At 36.8% G+C, this 17,361-nt stretch overlaps 1 protein-coding gene across 14 annotated transcripts in view; it reads right to left on the bottom strand.

Annotated features, from left to right (window-relative positions):
* Nucleotides 1–528: 528 nt before the first annotated feature.
* Nucleotides 529–17,361, bottom strand: part of Rgl (Ral guanine nucleotide dissociation stimulator-like) — a 144,394-nt gene continuing 127,561 nt past the window's right edge. For all 14 annotated transcript variants that reach the window (XM_045749774.2, XM_045749772.2, XM_069302046.1 and 11 more), the window contains 13 exons: nucleotides 15,078–15,182; nucleotides 13,806–14,074; nucleotides 13,396–13,577; nucleotides 13,029–13,174; nucleotides 12,601–12,813; nucleotides 12,381–12,491; nucleotides 12,034–12,198; nucleotides 11,561–11,701; nucleotides 10,697–10,881; nucleotides 7,995–8,124; nucleotides 6,419–6,629; nucleotides 2,041–2,175; nucleotides 529–1,853 (listed from right to left, as the gene is read on the bottom strand). In XM_045749774.2, coding sequence (XP_045605730.1) covers nucleotides 1,693–1,853; nucleotides 2,041–2,175; nucleotides 6,419–6,629; nucleotides 7,995–8,124; nucleotides 10,697–10,881; nucleotides 11,561–11,701; nucleotides 12,034–12,198; nucleotides 12,381–12,491; nucleotides 12,601–12,813; nucleotides 13,029–13,174; nucleotides 13,396–13,577; nucleotides 13,806–14,074; nucleotides 15,078–15,182 — 2,154 coding nt within the window. In that variant the 3' untranslated portion in view covers nucleotides 529–1,692. The remainder of the gene's footprint in view (nucleotides 1,854–2,040; nucleotides 2,176–6,418; nucleotides 6,630–7,994; nucleotides 8,125–10,696; nucleotides 10,882–11,560; nucleotides 11,702–12,033; nucleotides 12,199–12,380; nucleotides 12,492–12,600; nucleotides 12,814–13,028; nucleotides 13,175–13,395; nucleotides 13,578–13,805; nucleotides 14,075–15,077; nucleotides 15,183–17,361) is intronic.

Raw genomic sequence — 17,361 nt, forward strand, 5'->3', positions numbered from 1 at the left:
CAGTGGCACAGTGAGTGCAACAGTCAGTGGGTCAATCAGTGAGTAAGTCAGTGAGTGGGTCAGTCAATCAATGGGTCCGTCAGTGGGTGAGTCAATCAGTAAGTCAGTCAATCATTGAGTCAGTGAGTGAATCAGTCAGCGAGTGCGTCTTTTACTCTATTGGTATCCTTGGATATTTAATGCCTTTTGCAACTTTGATGGTGCTACATGGTCTTCCTGGCTTGGTGCATTCTTTTGATAATTACTTTCTAAGGGCGAATTATTGTAAAAACTTCACTTTAACCATTGAAAGAAGAGACTAAGAAAAAATTGAATGTAATCAATGGCACTTCACACACTTAGCCGAGGACAGGTGAAATTCTCTAGGAATATCTACATGTATTAAAACTACAACTGTTTTGAATATTGTAGAACTTTGCAGCCAGAGTCGATTCCTGTTTGGACAGGGGACATTGCCCACACCAAATGACATTTTGTATTTCTTATTCATCTCTCAACCTGTAGATAGGACAAAATAAGATTGCAAAATGTCACAAAAATGTTTAGAAACAATAGACTTTATTTACAAAGGTAACAATAGAATGTTTTTACATGTATACAAAATAACCTACACAATATTTACAGTTCGGAAGAATAAAATTTTAACTCTCCAACAACTCCACGTGCTGTATATAATTTTAAATATAGGGAGAATACAAACTACTAAAATTATAAATTTGGGGGAAGTAGATAATTTACAGAATTGTTTGAACATTTTGTAACTCGAAAAATAAAGCAATATTTATGGACATGTTAGTAGTGCAATAGTAACCTAGAATTTTAAGATTGAGTAATTGGAGAGAATTCTTTTGAAGACCAGCTAAGCTGAATGTTATCAATGTGTGCACAATAATCCCATTTTCTCTATCTGTTCCACAAGATAATGGGAAATGTATAATTAGATTAATCACACAGGTCTGCAATGAATTAGCTTCTGGCACTAACTCAAAACAAGATAATTCCCCATGAGATTATTACTGTATGGTATATATATGGTGCCAAGGGTGCTCAATAAGAAAAATAAATAATTTTTTGAAATTGTGTGCCTATTCAGTCTCATTTGCACAGTCGTGTTCTCATTCACATCAGGAAGTTCTAAGTTAAAGCTTATTAATGACAATTAAATCTTGAGTATTATCCATCCAATACACTCGTGCCCCACATACATACACAATTTACAAAATTAAGTGAATAACTTTCATAACACACTCATTCAAAAGTACTTTAAATCAGAACATAAATATCACTTCAGATCATATATCCTTAATGAAACATTTTATACAGATATAGACAACACTGAAGAAATGGTTTCACAGCACTAATGAAATGAGAGCCAAGTTTAAGTTATGCAACCCAGATATTACTGGAGAACATTAGTTTTTTCAGTGTATTTTCCAAATTGAATACCACAGCAATATGTATTTCAAATGCCAATAGCCTCAAATAGCATATTGTATAATTAGAACTTCAGTCTCAAAGTCTTAATATCATGGGCCATAACTTTCTTCCATTATTTTTGGTACACTGCACTGAAAATGGCTTTCACACTTCCTTTGGTGTCTATTGGTTCCACAGTATTCTGAAATGGATACTTCTCGCTGCAGAGGGCGAGATGCATCGAGTTGCCACAGGTATATGTTCCTAGCTTTAGAGCTATGTAACCAGGAGTTTTTTGCGAACTTTATGGTCCTTATTTGGATTTCTTCTTATGATTGTGTTTTCATCACCATGTCGTCTTCTCCTCAACACAAAATTAAGGTCATGTTGAGTGTTAATTGCGTAATACACATTTGCAGATGCAGGTAATAGCATCTCTGTTCAAAAGGGGAAAAAATGCAAGATTTAATAGATACAATTGACCAGGCTCAATTTTATTACACACTTGTAAAACTAAATTATATTAGAAATAAGACCAAAATATAATGATTAGACAACTTGAGTAGAAACATTGAAATCCATAGATTCATTAGTAATATCAATCTATTAATAATCTCGACTCACCACCATCAGGAAGGAACTGTGCCAATGTGTAGTCTTCAGGGTTTCCCTCAAATCCATGTTTCTCCATGGCTTTTCGAATGACCGACACAGTCCTTTCTGAATTGCTTAGCATGATACTCTTGTAGAGGTTTACACCTGAAAAAAGTAAAAAAAAAAAGTGCTTGATACATCAAAATGCTACTTTGCAAATGTATATTAATGAACATTGATCATGATTAAATATTTAGGCCATAAAATAGAGCCAAACCCATGCCCCTGAACTCCCAAGGTGTGGGGCAGACATGTACACTCGACTAGGCTTAAAATCATCTCTACCACAAGTACTGTTTGCATGAAGTTAGAATGGAACCATTCGGTATCACAATCCAAACTTTTACAAGAAATCCACAAACATTCACCCTGGTCTTTATAGACATTTTCATTCCTATAACAATTATTCTTGACAGAAACAATTAATTTTATTATGTATGATACCTGCTTGATGGGGTTCTTGGAGTAGTTCTACTCCCCAAGCCTGGCTTGAGGCCAGGCTTAACTTGAGAGTATATGCTATACTCTTCCTGTGAATGGAGGTCCAAAAGGACTGCAGAGGTGGCCATAGCATTAGTACTTCCAGAAACCTCTTCACTCTTTCAAGCTCTTGCCCTTTTAAATTTTGTTCTACTCTTGCCATTAAGATCTGGTCACCTGTGTTGTGCTTTACCAACTCTGTACAGTACAGTACAGTATTTCATTACCTCGCCCATTTCACTCGTATATCTCAACAGTCCTCGTTGCTATAATCATCTCGCACTTTTTTTTCAAAAAACACTCCACTGCCTGTATTCTTGAGCACTGCTTCCTTCCACACACAGGTTTTACTTCATATGTTATGGGTGGTAGTATAAATATGTCCTTTCTTGGCATCTAAACTAACTTTTTTTCCCACTATACTCCTCAGCTCTCGTATTATCACTTCTCATGCTCCAATTTTTTACTCCCTAACTAATTAAACACTACCTCTTACAACATCATCATCTTCATTTTATCTTGTAGTCCATGCCACTCTTAAGGAATTTACAAAATCTACATCATCCCATTCCCTTCTTTCAAACCCCATAACCTTATTTTCTGAAGGGAAAATAAAGTTATTTTACCCCCCGATGACTGTCTGAAGCTATCTTGGTGAAGTTGCTCCATACTAAATAGTCACATCAGTCAAGGATGTTCTGTTTGGCCTGATGAGGACCAAAGCCAGAACCTAGCCCCCCCCTACCTCACAGAGGTGCAAAGAGCGAGTTACAATCAGTCACCCCACTGAAAAATAAGCCTCCAGATGATCCGAAAAGCTTTATAGACAACTGGAGGGTTAAGTTTTGAAACCACCAAACAACCCTGCAAACAATTCTCACAGAACAAGGGATTCACTCAAACTCCAGAAGAGCTCCAGAACTGACCTGGGGAACTGGTTCAGGGTTGGGCCTGGGTGGTGGTAATCGGTAATAATAAGTTGTGAGAAATGAGCGAGTGAATCCCTTCTTCAGTGTCAATCACTTGCAGAGTCGTTTTGTGGTTCAAGGCTTCGTTTTCTGTGAACCCTCCAGTTGTCTGTAAAGCTTAACCGACTTTCTGGAGGCTTTTTCCAGGTGGTGGCAGATTTTCACTCGCTATTTGCACCTCTGAGGGAGCCATGTTCTGGCTCTGGTACCAAGTAGGCCAGACACAGCTTCTGCAACTAATGTAACTTTTTGGTATGAAGCAATCTTGGCAAGATAGCTTCAGAGAGCTGCCAGAGCTCCTCCAGAAAAAGGAGTTTCATTGCATTCAGCACTTTTTTTTAATACACTGACTATTTTATTTTCTTGCACACACTATTAAACTCTCACAAATTTTTGCAATTCCTCCTCACTCTCAGCAAAGAACATTGCATCATCTGCATGCAGACAACATTAATTTATCCCCATTACAATTACTTTTATTCCCACTAACTTCAAAATCCATTCTTAGTCTTTGCCCTATTGACATACATGCTTTTCATATAAAAAATATTTACTGCTCTTAATAAGCTCCATTCCACTACATAGATCTTTAAAACACCACCCACGATGCTTCGTGATCAATCATACAATTTTGGTCTATAAATGCTACATACAACCTTCTTCCATTTGGTAAAACTTTTCAATACCATTCTCATGGTAAACTGCCCACGTGTTAGCCTCTAACCAACCAACCTCCCCAACCCTTATAATAGTAATATAGCAATTGTTCCATCTCTTGTTCTCTTAATTTGCACCCTTGCATACACTTTACTTAGCATCCCAGAAACTAATTTTATCATTTCTGCAATCTTCCCAACTGTAACTACAGTCCCTCTTCCTATATATATAGGTACTACCACAATGGCCTTTGTTCAATCAGCAGTATCTTACACACATACCATGCATTTAACATTATGTCCATCACCTCACCCTAATAGGGTATCATGGAATTTCCTAACCATTAAAGTTGTAAAAACCAACACAGCGCTCCAGTTCAAAATGCAACATGGAAAAAACCTCTGGAATAGGGGGGGTGGGGGGGAAGGACCATTCCATCAAGGCAATTAGAGATGGTGGGCCTCTGGTAAATATCTGCAATTATTCCATTTATACTAGGAAATCTTGCCTCTATTCATATCTGCTTTAATTTACCCCCAACCCTTATTCATATCTACTGTACTTCCATCTATTCTCTGATCTACCAGTCGTGTCCATGAACTCTATTCATTACAAAATATGTTGATTGCAAATGGGGGAAGAAAAAGTAACTAACATACTTAAAATATGCACTCCTTCATTAGTATTATTATGCACACCGATCAACAAACTGCTGAAAAAACATTAGAAAATTCACTTTTGCAAACAGTGATAGATGATTGGAACAAGCGAGAAAGTGGGAGAGGCCAAAAACCATCAGTAGTTTCAAAGTATGACAGAGTACTGGAAAGATAGTACACCACTAACCTACCTCTCATCCTGTATCTACACTTAGGTAATTATAGTCACCCCTCCTTCCCATCATCACTGCCCACTTCAATTAGTTTACCTTCCCTTTTCCCATCACAACTTGAACGTTTATGTAAATTAATCCCTTATATCATACAAAGTTCTCACACTACTCTCCCAAACTGCCACTTTACCCCTTTTTCATCACTCACTCATTTTCTTGTAATCTTTTTACAATTATTATATTCAATATTTATCTGTCTCATTGCTTGGCACATTTTTCTAGGGCAATATTTTCAATGTATACTTTCTCCTCGATAGCCTTTTTTTATTGTTGATGAGCCATACAGTATCTCTCTCTCACTCTTCATTTCTAATACAGTATATATATATTCTTAAATTATATATATACCTAATACATATACAGGAATACTGGTATTTCATTCACATTCTCAATTATTTCTTCTCTACACAGGGTAATATTTTACCTGGGTGTTTCATGAAATTTTAGACTTTTCTCCTATATTCTCCAACTTATGTATATTTAGACATTTGCCATACAGTTCATCCCACTTACCTTGATTTTATCCAGCACTACATAATGATCTAACCCTTTAAACATCCCTCTCACAATACTTGCATCTTTCACATAACCTTTTCATAATCAAATTATTTTCCATTTGCATCCATGGATACCTTGTGATGGTATCTGACAAAACAAAAAGAATACTGAATACATATCTACTAAAAATTAACACCCGACACCTTTATACCCGACATGCCTCAGTATGCAACAACTTCTCTGCATTCATACCTCACTCTAGTATTCATATTTCCCAGCACAATAGCTTTCCTATCATTGCTTTAAACTATCATTCAACTGATTCATAAAAACTCCATCTCAGTCTTTTTTTTATAACAATCTCCTTACACATATGCTCTTAAAAATACCTCTCGTACACTTTCCTATGTTTTACCCATGCAAGTTTCATCCACTCCAGGCCACACAATTATCCCCTCAAATGCTGCCACCACTTTATTTTTCAAAATTTTTAGATTTTCCCTTCCAGTTAGATGTGTTTGGGGTAAGTGAGAGGCATTTACATTTATAAAATTTACTTTCAATTCTTTCCCATTGACCTCTGCATCTTTTCCAGACCACTACCATAAAAGGGCCAACATGACTAACCAAGGCAAGTATTTCAAACTAGACAATCTATAATATAGGACAGGAAATATAAGCTTTTTCACTCTGAGCAATGAAGATCAAGACAGTGGTGCAACTACAAATATAGTTTTTAAATCACGTAAAAAAAAAATGGAGAACCTTCCACAAGTAACGTGTCTTCACATTCCTACCACTGGAGACAATATCCATCAGTTTAGGAAAAAAGTATATACCATAATTTACAAACCTTCAATTTCATGTGCACTGCTTTCAATTGACACTCTGATGATGTAGAAATCAGGAGTGATGTATGGAGAAGGTGTTGTCTGCTGTTGAAGAATTTGCTGCTGTTGAGAGCTTGAAGAACGCTCAGGGGTACGACCTGATGCAGATGTACCACCCGAGTGCACAGAGACATCTAGTGATGGTAGCGATGAGCTACTGGAGGATGTTGACATCTGGAGATATATAATAATTTAATGTTTTTGTGCACATGAACTTTTAAAAATATAATTGTGCAAGATTTTCCATAAACTGCAGAAATAATTTCATATGACAAAAAAAAGCACCAATGAATGCCATTTCTGCTTTTTTTTTTGTTGAAAAGCAGAAACAAAGCATTTTAAAAAAGAGAATAGAAATAACAGTAAATGGATTTAACTTATAAAACACACCAAGGAAAAGTGTAGAGAAATTACTAATGAGAAGGGTAAAGGAATTAGGAGAATGAACAATAGGTAAAGGGCATGAATGTGTCATGAAAGGTTATGGATGGGTATGCAGCTCCGATATATTCTCTTAAGACTTGCATCAAAATATATAGGCCTAGTAAACTATATTACCATATTAAGTTCCATGAAACCTGGAAAACTGCATGACAGCTTGAGCTGGCATGTCAGCCAGGTGCAATATTTAGTGAATGGGATATAAAAACATGTCCCATTACCATTTAATCTTGTCACAGGACTCAATCAGCTGGGAACAATACTGCACTCTACTTGGATCAGATGTTATAAGTGTGACTTTCAGTCACATAATTCATACAATTCTGAAAATTAAATCTTAAAAGTTCCACATTAGCCTCAGATCTCCTTAGGATAACATTACCATTATGAAAAGCAAATATATACCTGTAGTTATTTAATTTAGTAAAGGATGCAGTATCATCTTCACTGGCTTGACTTCAAAAAGTCTTTGTATAACCTGTTCAGGATGAGGTTTGTACTTTTGTTTTTGACTATAGCTTATTACAGAGGGTTGGCCTCCACAATGGGACTTTAATTATACCAGTATTGTACCCGATACTGTTCGCCACTTAGAATTATCCACCGTTTCATTCAAGGTTGTATCACTTATTAAGGCTTGAACATATGGTAAGGATGGTGAATGAGAGGATTGGAAGGATTGTGGATGACAGATGGAAAGATTGAAAAGGGCGGGAATAATGGATGAGTGGACTGCTAAAAGAAGAATATACTATGTTGTACAATGAGTGAAAAGTAATGCATTAGTGACTAGCAGGCAACTATTATCTACAATGACAGCAAGAGGAGTATATACAAAGGACACTCAATGAGAGCATAAAGATAAAAGGTGCAGGGTCCAGAAAATTTAGATATTGCATTCTGGATGCTGGTAGATTGACAAATTATATAAAGTAATTATAAACAAGCATATAGAGTAGGCCTACATGTAAAATTGTTTTAATTTAGACTACCATTATTCCTGAATTTAATCACAATATTCAATGTTTTGTGTCTTAACATTACAAATATTTCACAAAAATGGAAAAATATCTATAACAGCTTCAACCAATAACTTGCCTTTCTTTCTAGAGAGCATGTATCATTGTGACTGGTGTGAGTGTTCAGCGAGTCATTGTCAAAGAAAAACTGACTACTGGACGATCCACTTGAGGTGCTTGCAATACTGTCATTTTTTCTATGACCAAATCTGAAACATAAAAGTAATTATTTAAGGGGAATTTTATGGACCTATTAATCTGTGTTTTAAGAGGCTGAGATTCTATGCTGAAGCTACATATTTTAATACTGGCATAGATTGCCTAATACACTATAAGGATTCTTGCTACCAATAGCAAGATTCTTGGACTCGCTTTCCAACCTGTTCATTTCCTTGAATGACAAAGTGGTTGCTTTTTATCACGGACTGCGTTCAGTTAGGATCACATGTAATGAGGATGAACAATGTTGACAACTGTATGTTAAGCTGTAACGTAAATTTTGGGCTATGTGAATGTAGGGGGTCCTGGAAGTTGGCCTCAGATTTGCACCCTTGGCTCGAATACTCTTGGTAGTCACTGTCTAAGCAATATTTTTAATACCCGAGCATGTAGTAACTAACTGTGTGTGTTTATATGAAATTACAAATTACCTGTATTGTATTATCATTTACAATTGGTATATTTCCTACTTTAGCTTGAGTGCTTATTCATTTTCTTACTTCACCCAAATCAAACTTTGTTATGTCTGTTTGTATTAGACCTGCCCAAAATATTCAGTGTGTAAAAGTACAGTATTGTATCTCATTGTTTAGCTACTGGTTTATATATTTCACTAATATGTATACAGTACTGAGTAATGTACACATTCATCCAAACTTTGTACACTTTCATAATAACTATCTTAATGTGTAATCAAGTGTGATTACTTTGTCATACCAAATTCTTCATGAATGTGACACCAACATCAAATTACATAACAATGTCACCTTAACCCCAGTGGACTTTGAAGTAGCATGTCGATGCACTCTGCACCAACCCCAGACTTTTAATTCTATGTTCATCAAGAAATGCAAAAACACCACTATCACAGTCCCTAAACATCTTTTGGAAACAGAACCTAGATACTGGTGTCAATGACATTGAAAACAGAGATGATCATGCCACTACACAAAGGAGGTAGTAAAGCATCTCTAACTTTAGATCTCTAACTTCACACATCAAAATTTTTGAACGAGTGCTCAGAAGTAAGGTCACGTGGAATCACAACATCTACACAACCCCAGGCAACACGGGTTCAGAACAGGGCGCTCCTGCCTCTCACAATTGCTAGATCACTATGACATGACCTTATTGTGCCTTGGAAGATGAGCAAAACACACACATACTATACATCGACTTTGCAAAAGCTTTCAACAAATGGGACCATGGAGATATTGCACACAAAATGCGCTCAAAAGAAATTACTGGCAAAGTAGGGAGGTGGATCTTTACCTTCTTAACGAATAGAACCCAGAGTGTAATAGTCAACAAAGTAAAATCCGGATCATTCACCGCGAAAGCTCAGTCCCCAAAGGTACTGTCCTTGCTCCGGTACTTTTTCTCATTTTTCATACCAGACATACAAGGATACAAGCTTATAGTACTCTATAATCATCTGCAGAAGACACTAGGATTTTCATGTGCAATATATTGGTCACAGCAAACTTCCAATCTGATGTTAATTTTGTCTTTCAATGGACCACATATGATGTTTAATGAAGACAAGTTCTAGCTGTATGCAAATGTAGGGGCATCCTGGAAGTTGGCCTCAAATTTTATGGCCAACTACTAGCTGTACAATTAGGGGTGCACAATAAGTTAGGTGAGAAGGTGATGGAGGCCAAAACCGTCAGAAGTTTCAAAGCGTTATATGACAGTGCTGGGAAGACGGGACACCACGAGCGTAGCTCTCATCCTATAACTACACTTAGGTAATTACAGTAAGCCTCGTTTCACAAAGTAGCTGGAAGACTAGTTCCAGCTCCTGTGTTATGGGAAAAAACGAAAATATAAAAATAGAAACCATATACAAAATGCAATCAAATTACACTATAGAAAAAAAAAAAAGCAATATAAAGGATCTTTGAGAAATTGTGTCATCCTGACCTTCAAAGAACACAAAGTATCTGTCACGACCAAGAAAATTTACAGGCTGGATAACGAGGACCTTGCAAACAAGGAATGCCTTACCAATGATGATACTTTTAAAGATATTGGTGCTCTCTAGGGTGGAATATTGTTGCATACTAACAGCCCCATTCAGAGCTGGAGAAATTGCTGACCAGGAGAGCATGCAAAGATCCTTTATTGATAGAATCCACTCTATAAAACATTAAATTAATGGGACTGTTTAGAAGTTCTAAATCTGTATTCTCTAGAACATATGCGAGAGAAATGCATAATAATCTACAAGTGGAAAATATTCGAGGGACCGATTCCAAATCTGCACACTGCTCCGAGAGAACTATCAACACACTCCTGTTACTCATGGGGGGGGGGATAACTAGCCAGCCTCTCAACAGAACTCGACAAATACTTCCTCCAAAGGATACCTGATCAAGCAGGTTGTAACTTTTATGTCAGGCTGCAAGCAGCTGCATCCAACAGCCTGGTTGACCAGAAAGCTAACTGGGAGGCCTGGTTGGAGACCGGGCCATGGGGACATTGATCCCCAGAACTTCCACACGGTAGCCACAAGGAAAGTGCCTTTTAAATAAAAACTGAATGAAAGTGACTACTTACTGTGCTCTTTTCCTTATGCGTCCCTCTCTGGTAGATGATGGAGCTGAAGATCCCTGTGGTTCAATCTGACATGATAGCCTCCATGCCTCCTTATCATCTAATACAAGCACAGAGTCCCACCATCTTTCAAACATTTCATCTCTTTCCATTTGATATGCATTAGCTGCACCTTGGAGCAATCTAATCTGAAAGCAGAGAAAGGATTAAAAAATAAAAAACATGCTTAATAAAGAAACTCCTGTATATATTTTTTACTGTATCTGAACAAGAGGAGTATGCTAGGATCATATCTTGGAAAACAAAGTGGTATTCATCATGAGCACAAAGGTTTAATGACTACAGGGTATTGTTGAAAGTACATGGTGTCGATGGTGGTGAAGGCTCCATCTATACCAACAGTGATAGACAAGTATAAAAAGTGCTGACTTGGAGTACTGTGACTGGAAGGTCATTCAGCATGAGTGACTGGGAAGGTAGAGAAGGAGTACATGAAAGAATATTAGAGTCAAGAAGTGGAGTTTATAGATGTAAAAGGTCACTGTCCTTAAGATAATGACTTAAAACTGCTGATACCTATGTTGTCTTTCAGTAAGTCTAGCAGTAGGGATCTAAAGAGCCTATACAACTGACTCACAACTCACTCACGAGTTGCGAGAGCCACTCACAACTGAGCATGTCCCTGGCAGATCATGACACATGCCCAACAGTGACATCAGGCCATAAATAATACAATAGGGCTGGGGTACAAACCAAAAGATGTACTATACAGTAATTTTTTTATGTGAAGGTTGCTGTGCAGAAGTCTAAATTTGCACATAAATTGGATAAGAATCGTGTTGAATTAATTATTTATGCGATACATACCTGTGCCAGAACTTCAAACTCCTTGCGTTTTTTGTCGAAGTTGATTAGGCCATTTGTAACCGTGTCAGGGATGGCTGTATCAATCATGGTGAGATCAGTTAAAAATGTGCCAAGATAAGGAATTGTTCCATAACTGGTTGCCTGAAACAAGAAATTTCATTATACAAAAATATAAAAATTAAAATCTCATAATTACCTACTTCTCTATCCAATACACTACTATATATTACTTAAAAGTGTACTGTGGTCTCCTTCAGACATTCCTTATCTTGCACAATACCAACGCCTCTGTAAACCACACACACACACTTCCTCACATTATCTTCCCACCCTTTTCTGCACCTCCCTTTCACTGCAGTTGTGACATGCAGTTGTGACATAATAGCAATTTTTTTGGAACCCTAAGTACTGCATATGTAACTCATTACCATCTCAAAACAAAAAAATAGTCATTTGAGATAAAAGAAACTTACCAATGGATTTATTGCCAACTTCTCAAGAGCTTTAGGAAGATGTCTGTCATTTGCATGAGCAGTCTGAGCATGTTTCGCAGTTCCTTCCTTCATGAGTAACTCTCGCTGATTTAACTGGTTGTTTTCTTCACTGAAGATCCTTGCCAATTCTTCATACAGTTCCGCCTAAATTTAAGTATTCACATAATGGTGCATAAGCTTTCAGACAGATATGTACAGTACAATATTCCCAAAGCAATATTTTAGCAATAATTGTCATAAGTTGCTTACACAAAATATTACAATAATATTTAATGATTAATATCTATAATACAGTATAACTTAATTTGGATAAACTTGAATCATACCTTATCTTTTATGACAGCACCCCAAGTTTTTTTCAGTCTATAAATTGGATTTGACTGCAGACCTGAGATAATGGCTTTCAAAGAAGAAAAGTTCTTGTGCATTCTTAACTCCTGTAAAGACAAACATTACAAATTAATAAAAAGGCAAGAACAACAAAATTCAGTTTAATCAGTGTCTGTACATTTAATTTACCGTGTAATGTTTAGTTTTTAACCATACCTGTGCAATGTCTATCCACTTGACAATAAGCCTGGCACGCTGCGAAGGCTTAAGTTCAGTATCAACAAGGATAGTAGACTGAACACGGAAGCTGACAGCATTAAACTGCTCAACTGTAGCTGTAACACTTGCTGCTGTGTCTCCACGACCGCGATCTCTTCGAGACCAAACAGAGCCTAAGCACTGATGAGCAATCACACCCTTAAAAAGAACCTGCAAAGAAATGCAAAAATAAATAGAAATTCTTATGCTATTTATGAATTAAATCTTCAATATTTATCTGCACATAATTTAATGTAAACAACTCATATGATTATGTATTAAAAAAAGATTATTATTCAGCTATAAATGAAGTGTATGAAAATATTATGTAATAAAACATCTTTATGAATCATCCTTGAACTGTCAGCATTACACTTAACACTTACAGTGTCCATTCGAGTTAGCTGCTGAGCAAAGGTAGATTCTGGTATGTCAAGGAACTCGTATGGTTGATGGTTTCCATTACTCATCGGTGAAGAGCAGTGTATGCGCATCTCCTCACAAGACAAAATTCTTTCTAACATAGGTGAGCCTGTAAATTGTGAAACAATCTAGTATGTATACTTAAGTTGGAGTAAATGACAATTAACAATTCTGTATGATTTTGTTTATGGAAGTGATAGACTAAAAAACAAAGTATATAACTATGATACTATACTGTATATGCCAACACAATAAATGTAAATATGTACTATACTTTTTAAAGTACGGTATAAAGAATACCAGAACCACTGCTACAAATACTGTACTAACTTTTTATGTCTTCCTCTCTCTTCATTTTCTCCAGTTTGTAGCCAACTTTGATGTTTAAATCTGAGTCTGGAAGATGAGTTTTGGTGAATTCCCATAGCTGGTGTAGGCATGCAAATGTTGGGGGGTCCCTGAAGTCCTCGGGATAAGCGTCCAGCCATACTTGGAGTGTTAATCTCAGAGCCCTTAAAAACAAGACATTTGTACATAAATATTCAGCTATGATCTTGTCTTCTCAACCACATTAACAATGAAATGTATAATGACTGCCAATAATTTTGGTCAACAGGTAACATATCACAAAACTTTTGTCTTTTATCCATGGTTTCAAAATTGCCTAAATATTTGAATAATGATATTGTAGGAAATTTTCAGACATATGTAAACGCAAGAAAAATGTAGTCGAAACTTACTTTTTGTGGTCCTCTCGAAGATGTGATGGAACATTAATCTTATTATTACTGGAATTGAGGGCGAGGTAGCGATCAAGGATGAGGTTTAAGACTTGTCTCGTTGAGGAGAAGGTGCGATATGTAGCAAGGAACACGTTAACAAAGGTGGATTCTAATTCCCCAGAATCTGATGCCAAAGATTCTATCAATTTTTCAAGAGTGCCAGCTTTCAGGAACCGCACTCTAACTGTTTCCCACTCCAGGTGGGAGATTTCGTCATCATCAGACTCCTGTCAAATTTTCTATATTAGAATACTGCACATGTTTGAAAAAAGGACTTTAGACAAAATAAACTTAGTAAGTATAATCCCTACTTATAACATTTTGATTTATATCTAATATACTGAATATGTATGCAAAATAATTAACAATAATAATCACTGTCAGGGGGGGACAGGTAGCCAGTGTATATATTCACATGTTTGGCTTTTAGAGAGGGTGCCCCCCTCCCCTCCCCAAAGTCGAAGTACTGACCCTCCCCTGGATACAACCCTATTACAAGCTGACTAACTCCTGGGTACGTATTAACTGCTACGCGAACAAAGGCATTAAGTGATAGGAAACGTGCCCAACCATTTCTGTCCCGCCCAGAATTGCATATTGTTAGTCGAGAACGAACTTGTCTGGAATCTATGGTTGACAATAAGTTTGGTAATTTGACATGTACAAGTTTTCCTATAATTTACACAGGTAAACTCTTATTTGTCAGCAAATAACTTGGTGACTAATGTCACCAAGTTATTTACTATGAGATGTAGAGTTACATGTGTTCAGTGACCATCACTATAGGCAACCTGGTCCAAAGGTCGTCATCCACGACTTGTAACAAGAGGGTTAGTGCAATGTCTCTCTCAGATGAGGAAAGGTTTCCAGCTACTTTTCGTACCTTTAGTTTCTTCCTAAACTCTTTTTCGAAACTACATTTTACTGAGAGTATTTTATCACTAGGATCTAAACTAAAAACTATCGAGTACCACCATAGGCTAGACATCAAAAATTATATATATACAGTATTAAATATACAATATAATAAAGTAATCAATCCTGGAAGAACATTATACAATATCTTGATAATGACTAAAAGAAAAATACAAACTTGGGTTCATTCTTAACTGTAACAATCTATAATTACTTCTTACAATTAAGGCATACGTTTTGTTATTCTGTAGATTACAAGACGACACACGTTTTCAGTGTTATATATACTGCTGGAGAGGATGGTGTGTACAGTACCTGCGTAATGCTCCTTGATGGGTGGTGATAACGGACCTTCTTCAGGTACACTGTGTAGATGGCACCTTCGCATTTTTCCTCGCCCCATAGTCGCCACGTCGGCGCCTGCAAACATAAGGAAACTTTGTTTAATTTAGTTATTTTATAAAGGACCCCCATACCCATATCCTGTGGGTGGTAGCGCAAAGCTGATAGTTACAGGATTGGTTCAAGTACCGAAATGTCATTAAGTTAAGCAATTTATTTTTCTGCGAGTTACGATTTCAGCCCGTCCTCCTAAGGTTTTCCAATGTTAATTAAGAAACTGCTGTACTAAAGTGCCCTTATCCTAACACACAAGAGGACCCAAAACAGAAAACGGGACAGTATATCAATTTCGCGAGCCGCTACCATTTTCTAGCACAATTTTTTACTTTAGGTATAAGGCCATGGGTCAAAATGCGACGTTCTATTAGAAGGACGGCTTGACGATTTATGTTGCAAGTTGGAATGAGTCTAGACATGCATACATGTGCGGGTCTATAATGTGTGTGTGTGTGTTGGTGAATCCATAACTATGTCCCAATACCTGGATTATATTTGACAGATTCTAGATGATTTAGAGATGTGTGTAGGAGAGTAAGACTGAATTTTGTTTAAGTAAAGAAACCTATACAGATGTAAAGCAATATTCAAGTTTAGGAAACATCAATCTCCTAGAGATTAAAATTTCCTAAGGTATGGTTTATACGTTTTATTCTTGTATGATGTGCTAGACGCTTAATTAAAGGTAGCATGCTTGCCAGTAAGAACCGAGATTGGAATAAAAGTAAGGCATAATTTGTAATATAATGCGAGGGTAAAATTGTTCATCACCATACAGCATGATGAACATTTATAATGCCAGATCGAATCTCACAATACTATCTGTGGGTCATATTTTTCACGCACATGTGTAAATTTAATAGTATGCAAATGATATTGTAGTTTCTTGAATATAAATATACATGTTTAGGTTATTGGAGAACTTGGAATTTCTCTGCTAGAGGTGTCAAGATTAATTGTCTGAGCACTGCTAAGCGTTGTAGAAATACCTTGCCACCTCAAAAGTTCTCCCTCGCAATATAAAGAAATACTTATCCTCTGAATGTGTAATTTTAATTAGGACCTATAGATCGTTACAGATTGCAAGAAGATGAAGTTTACCAAATGTAAACCACAAGAGTTTGCTTAAATGGTAAAATGTGTTGTTTTAACAACTAACCGTGTCACAGTCTAGTGAATCAGTACACACAATTACTATCTTAATACTAAGATAGTAAGGATACTATTTGCATATATAGGTAAGGATACTATTTGCATATATAGGTAAGGACACTATTTGCATATATAGGTAAGGATACTATTTGTATATAATTTTGTATAGGACTGGCGACTGGGTGAACAGAGGCATATAATTTAGGACTGGCGCCTAGTCAATCTTCCCCGGCCAGGATACGAACCCAGGCCAAATGCTTGCGACGCGCGGGGAGAGTATCTTGCCACTGCGCCACGGGGGCTGCTAGATGAAGATGAGATCTCTATGCTTGGCTTACAGTAATCCAGATGGGGACGCACTAGGGATTTTTATACAGCTGAATAATCACTTTTGTTTTCCCAAAAATTAGTTTTTAGTCGCAAATTGAGTAAATTTCAACAGTTATGCATCATATGGGTTCTTTTCCGTTTCAATGTGCTGCTGGGTCCTGATATTTTAGTAAATGTAAAAATTTAGTAAATTCTTGATATTTTAGCTACATACAAGGTTCTACATTTTTCATTATTGAAAAGCATCTGCTGGCCATTTAGAGTTCATATGAACCGTTATGCGAGGCATCTATATAGTTTTAAAATACCTCCAACTTAATTTTAACACTTAAATGCCTAAATGATATAGAATGCTGTAAGGCCCACGCCACTGTAGAAGATTCCAGCAACCTTCCTCAAAGCCAATTAGCACCCCCCCCCCCCCACTCCCCAACATGCATGCACGCTATTCCCAGGGTCACAGACCAAGGTGACGCATCCACCGTGAATCACTTTATCGACCAAACCATTCTTTACAACTCTCTTCACACCACACTTACCTCTGTTCAATCAATAAATAATGTCCATATAATAGATAACAGCCATTTAAGAACATAAAATTATGATAAACATCAGGAGGCCTATCAGCCAATGCAAGACAGTTTCCAACCACACCCACTTTCTATACACCTAACATTAACACAATTTTGAAACGGCAACGTCGTCTATCAGCCTATTG

This window comes from Procambarus clarkii, chromosome 47 (assembly GCF_040958095.1).
Source record: "Procambarus clarkii isolate CNS0578487 chromosome 47, FALCON_Pclarkii_2.0, whole genome shotgun sequence".
Classification (NCBI taxonomy): Eukaryota; Metazoa; Arthropoda; class Malacostraca; order Decapoda; family Cambaridae; genus Procambarus; species Procambarus clarkii.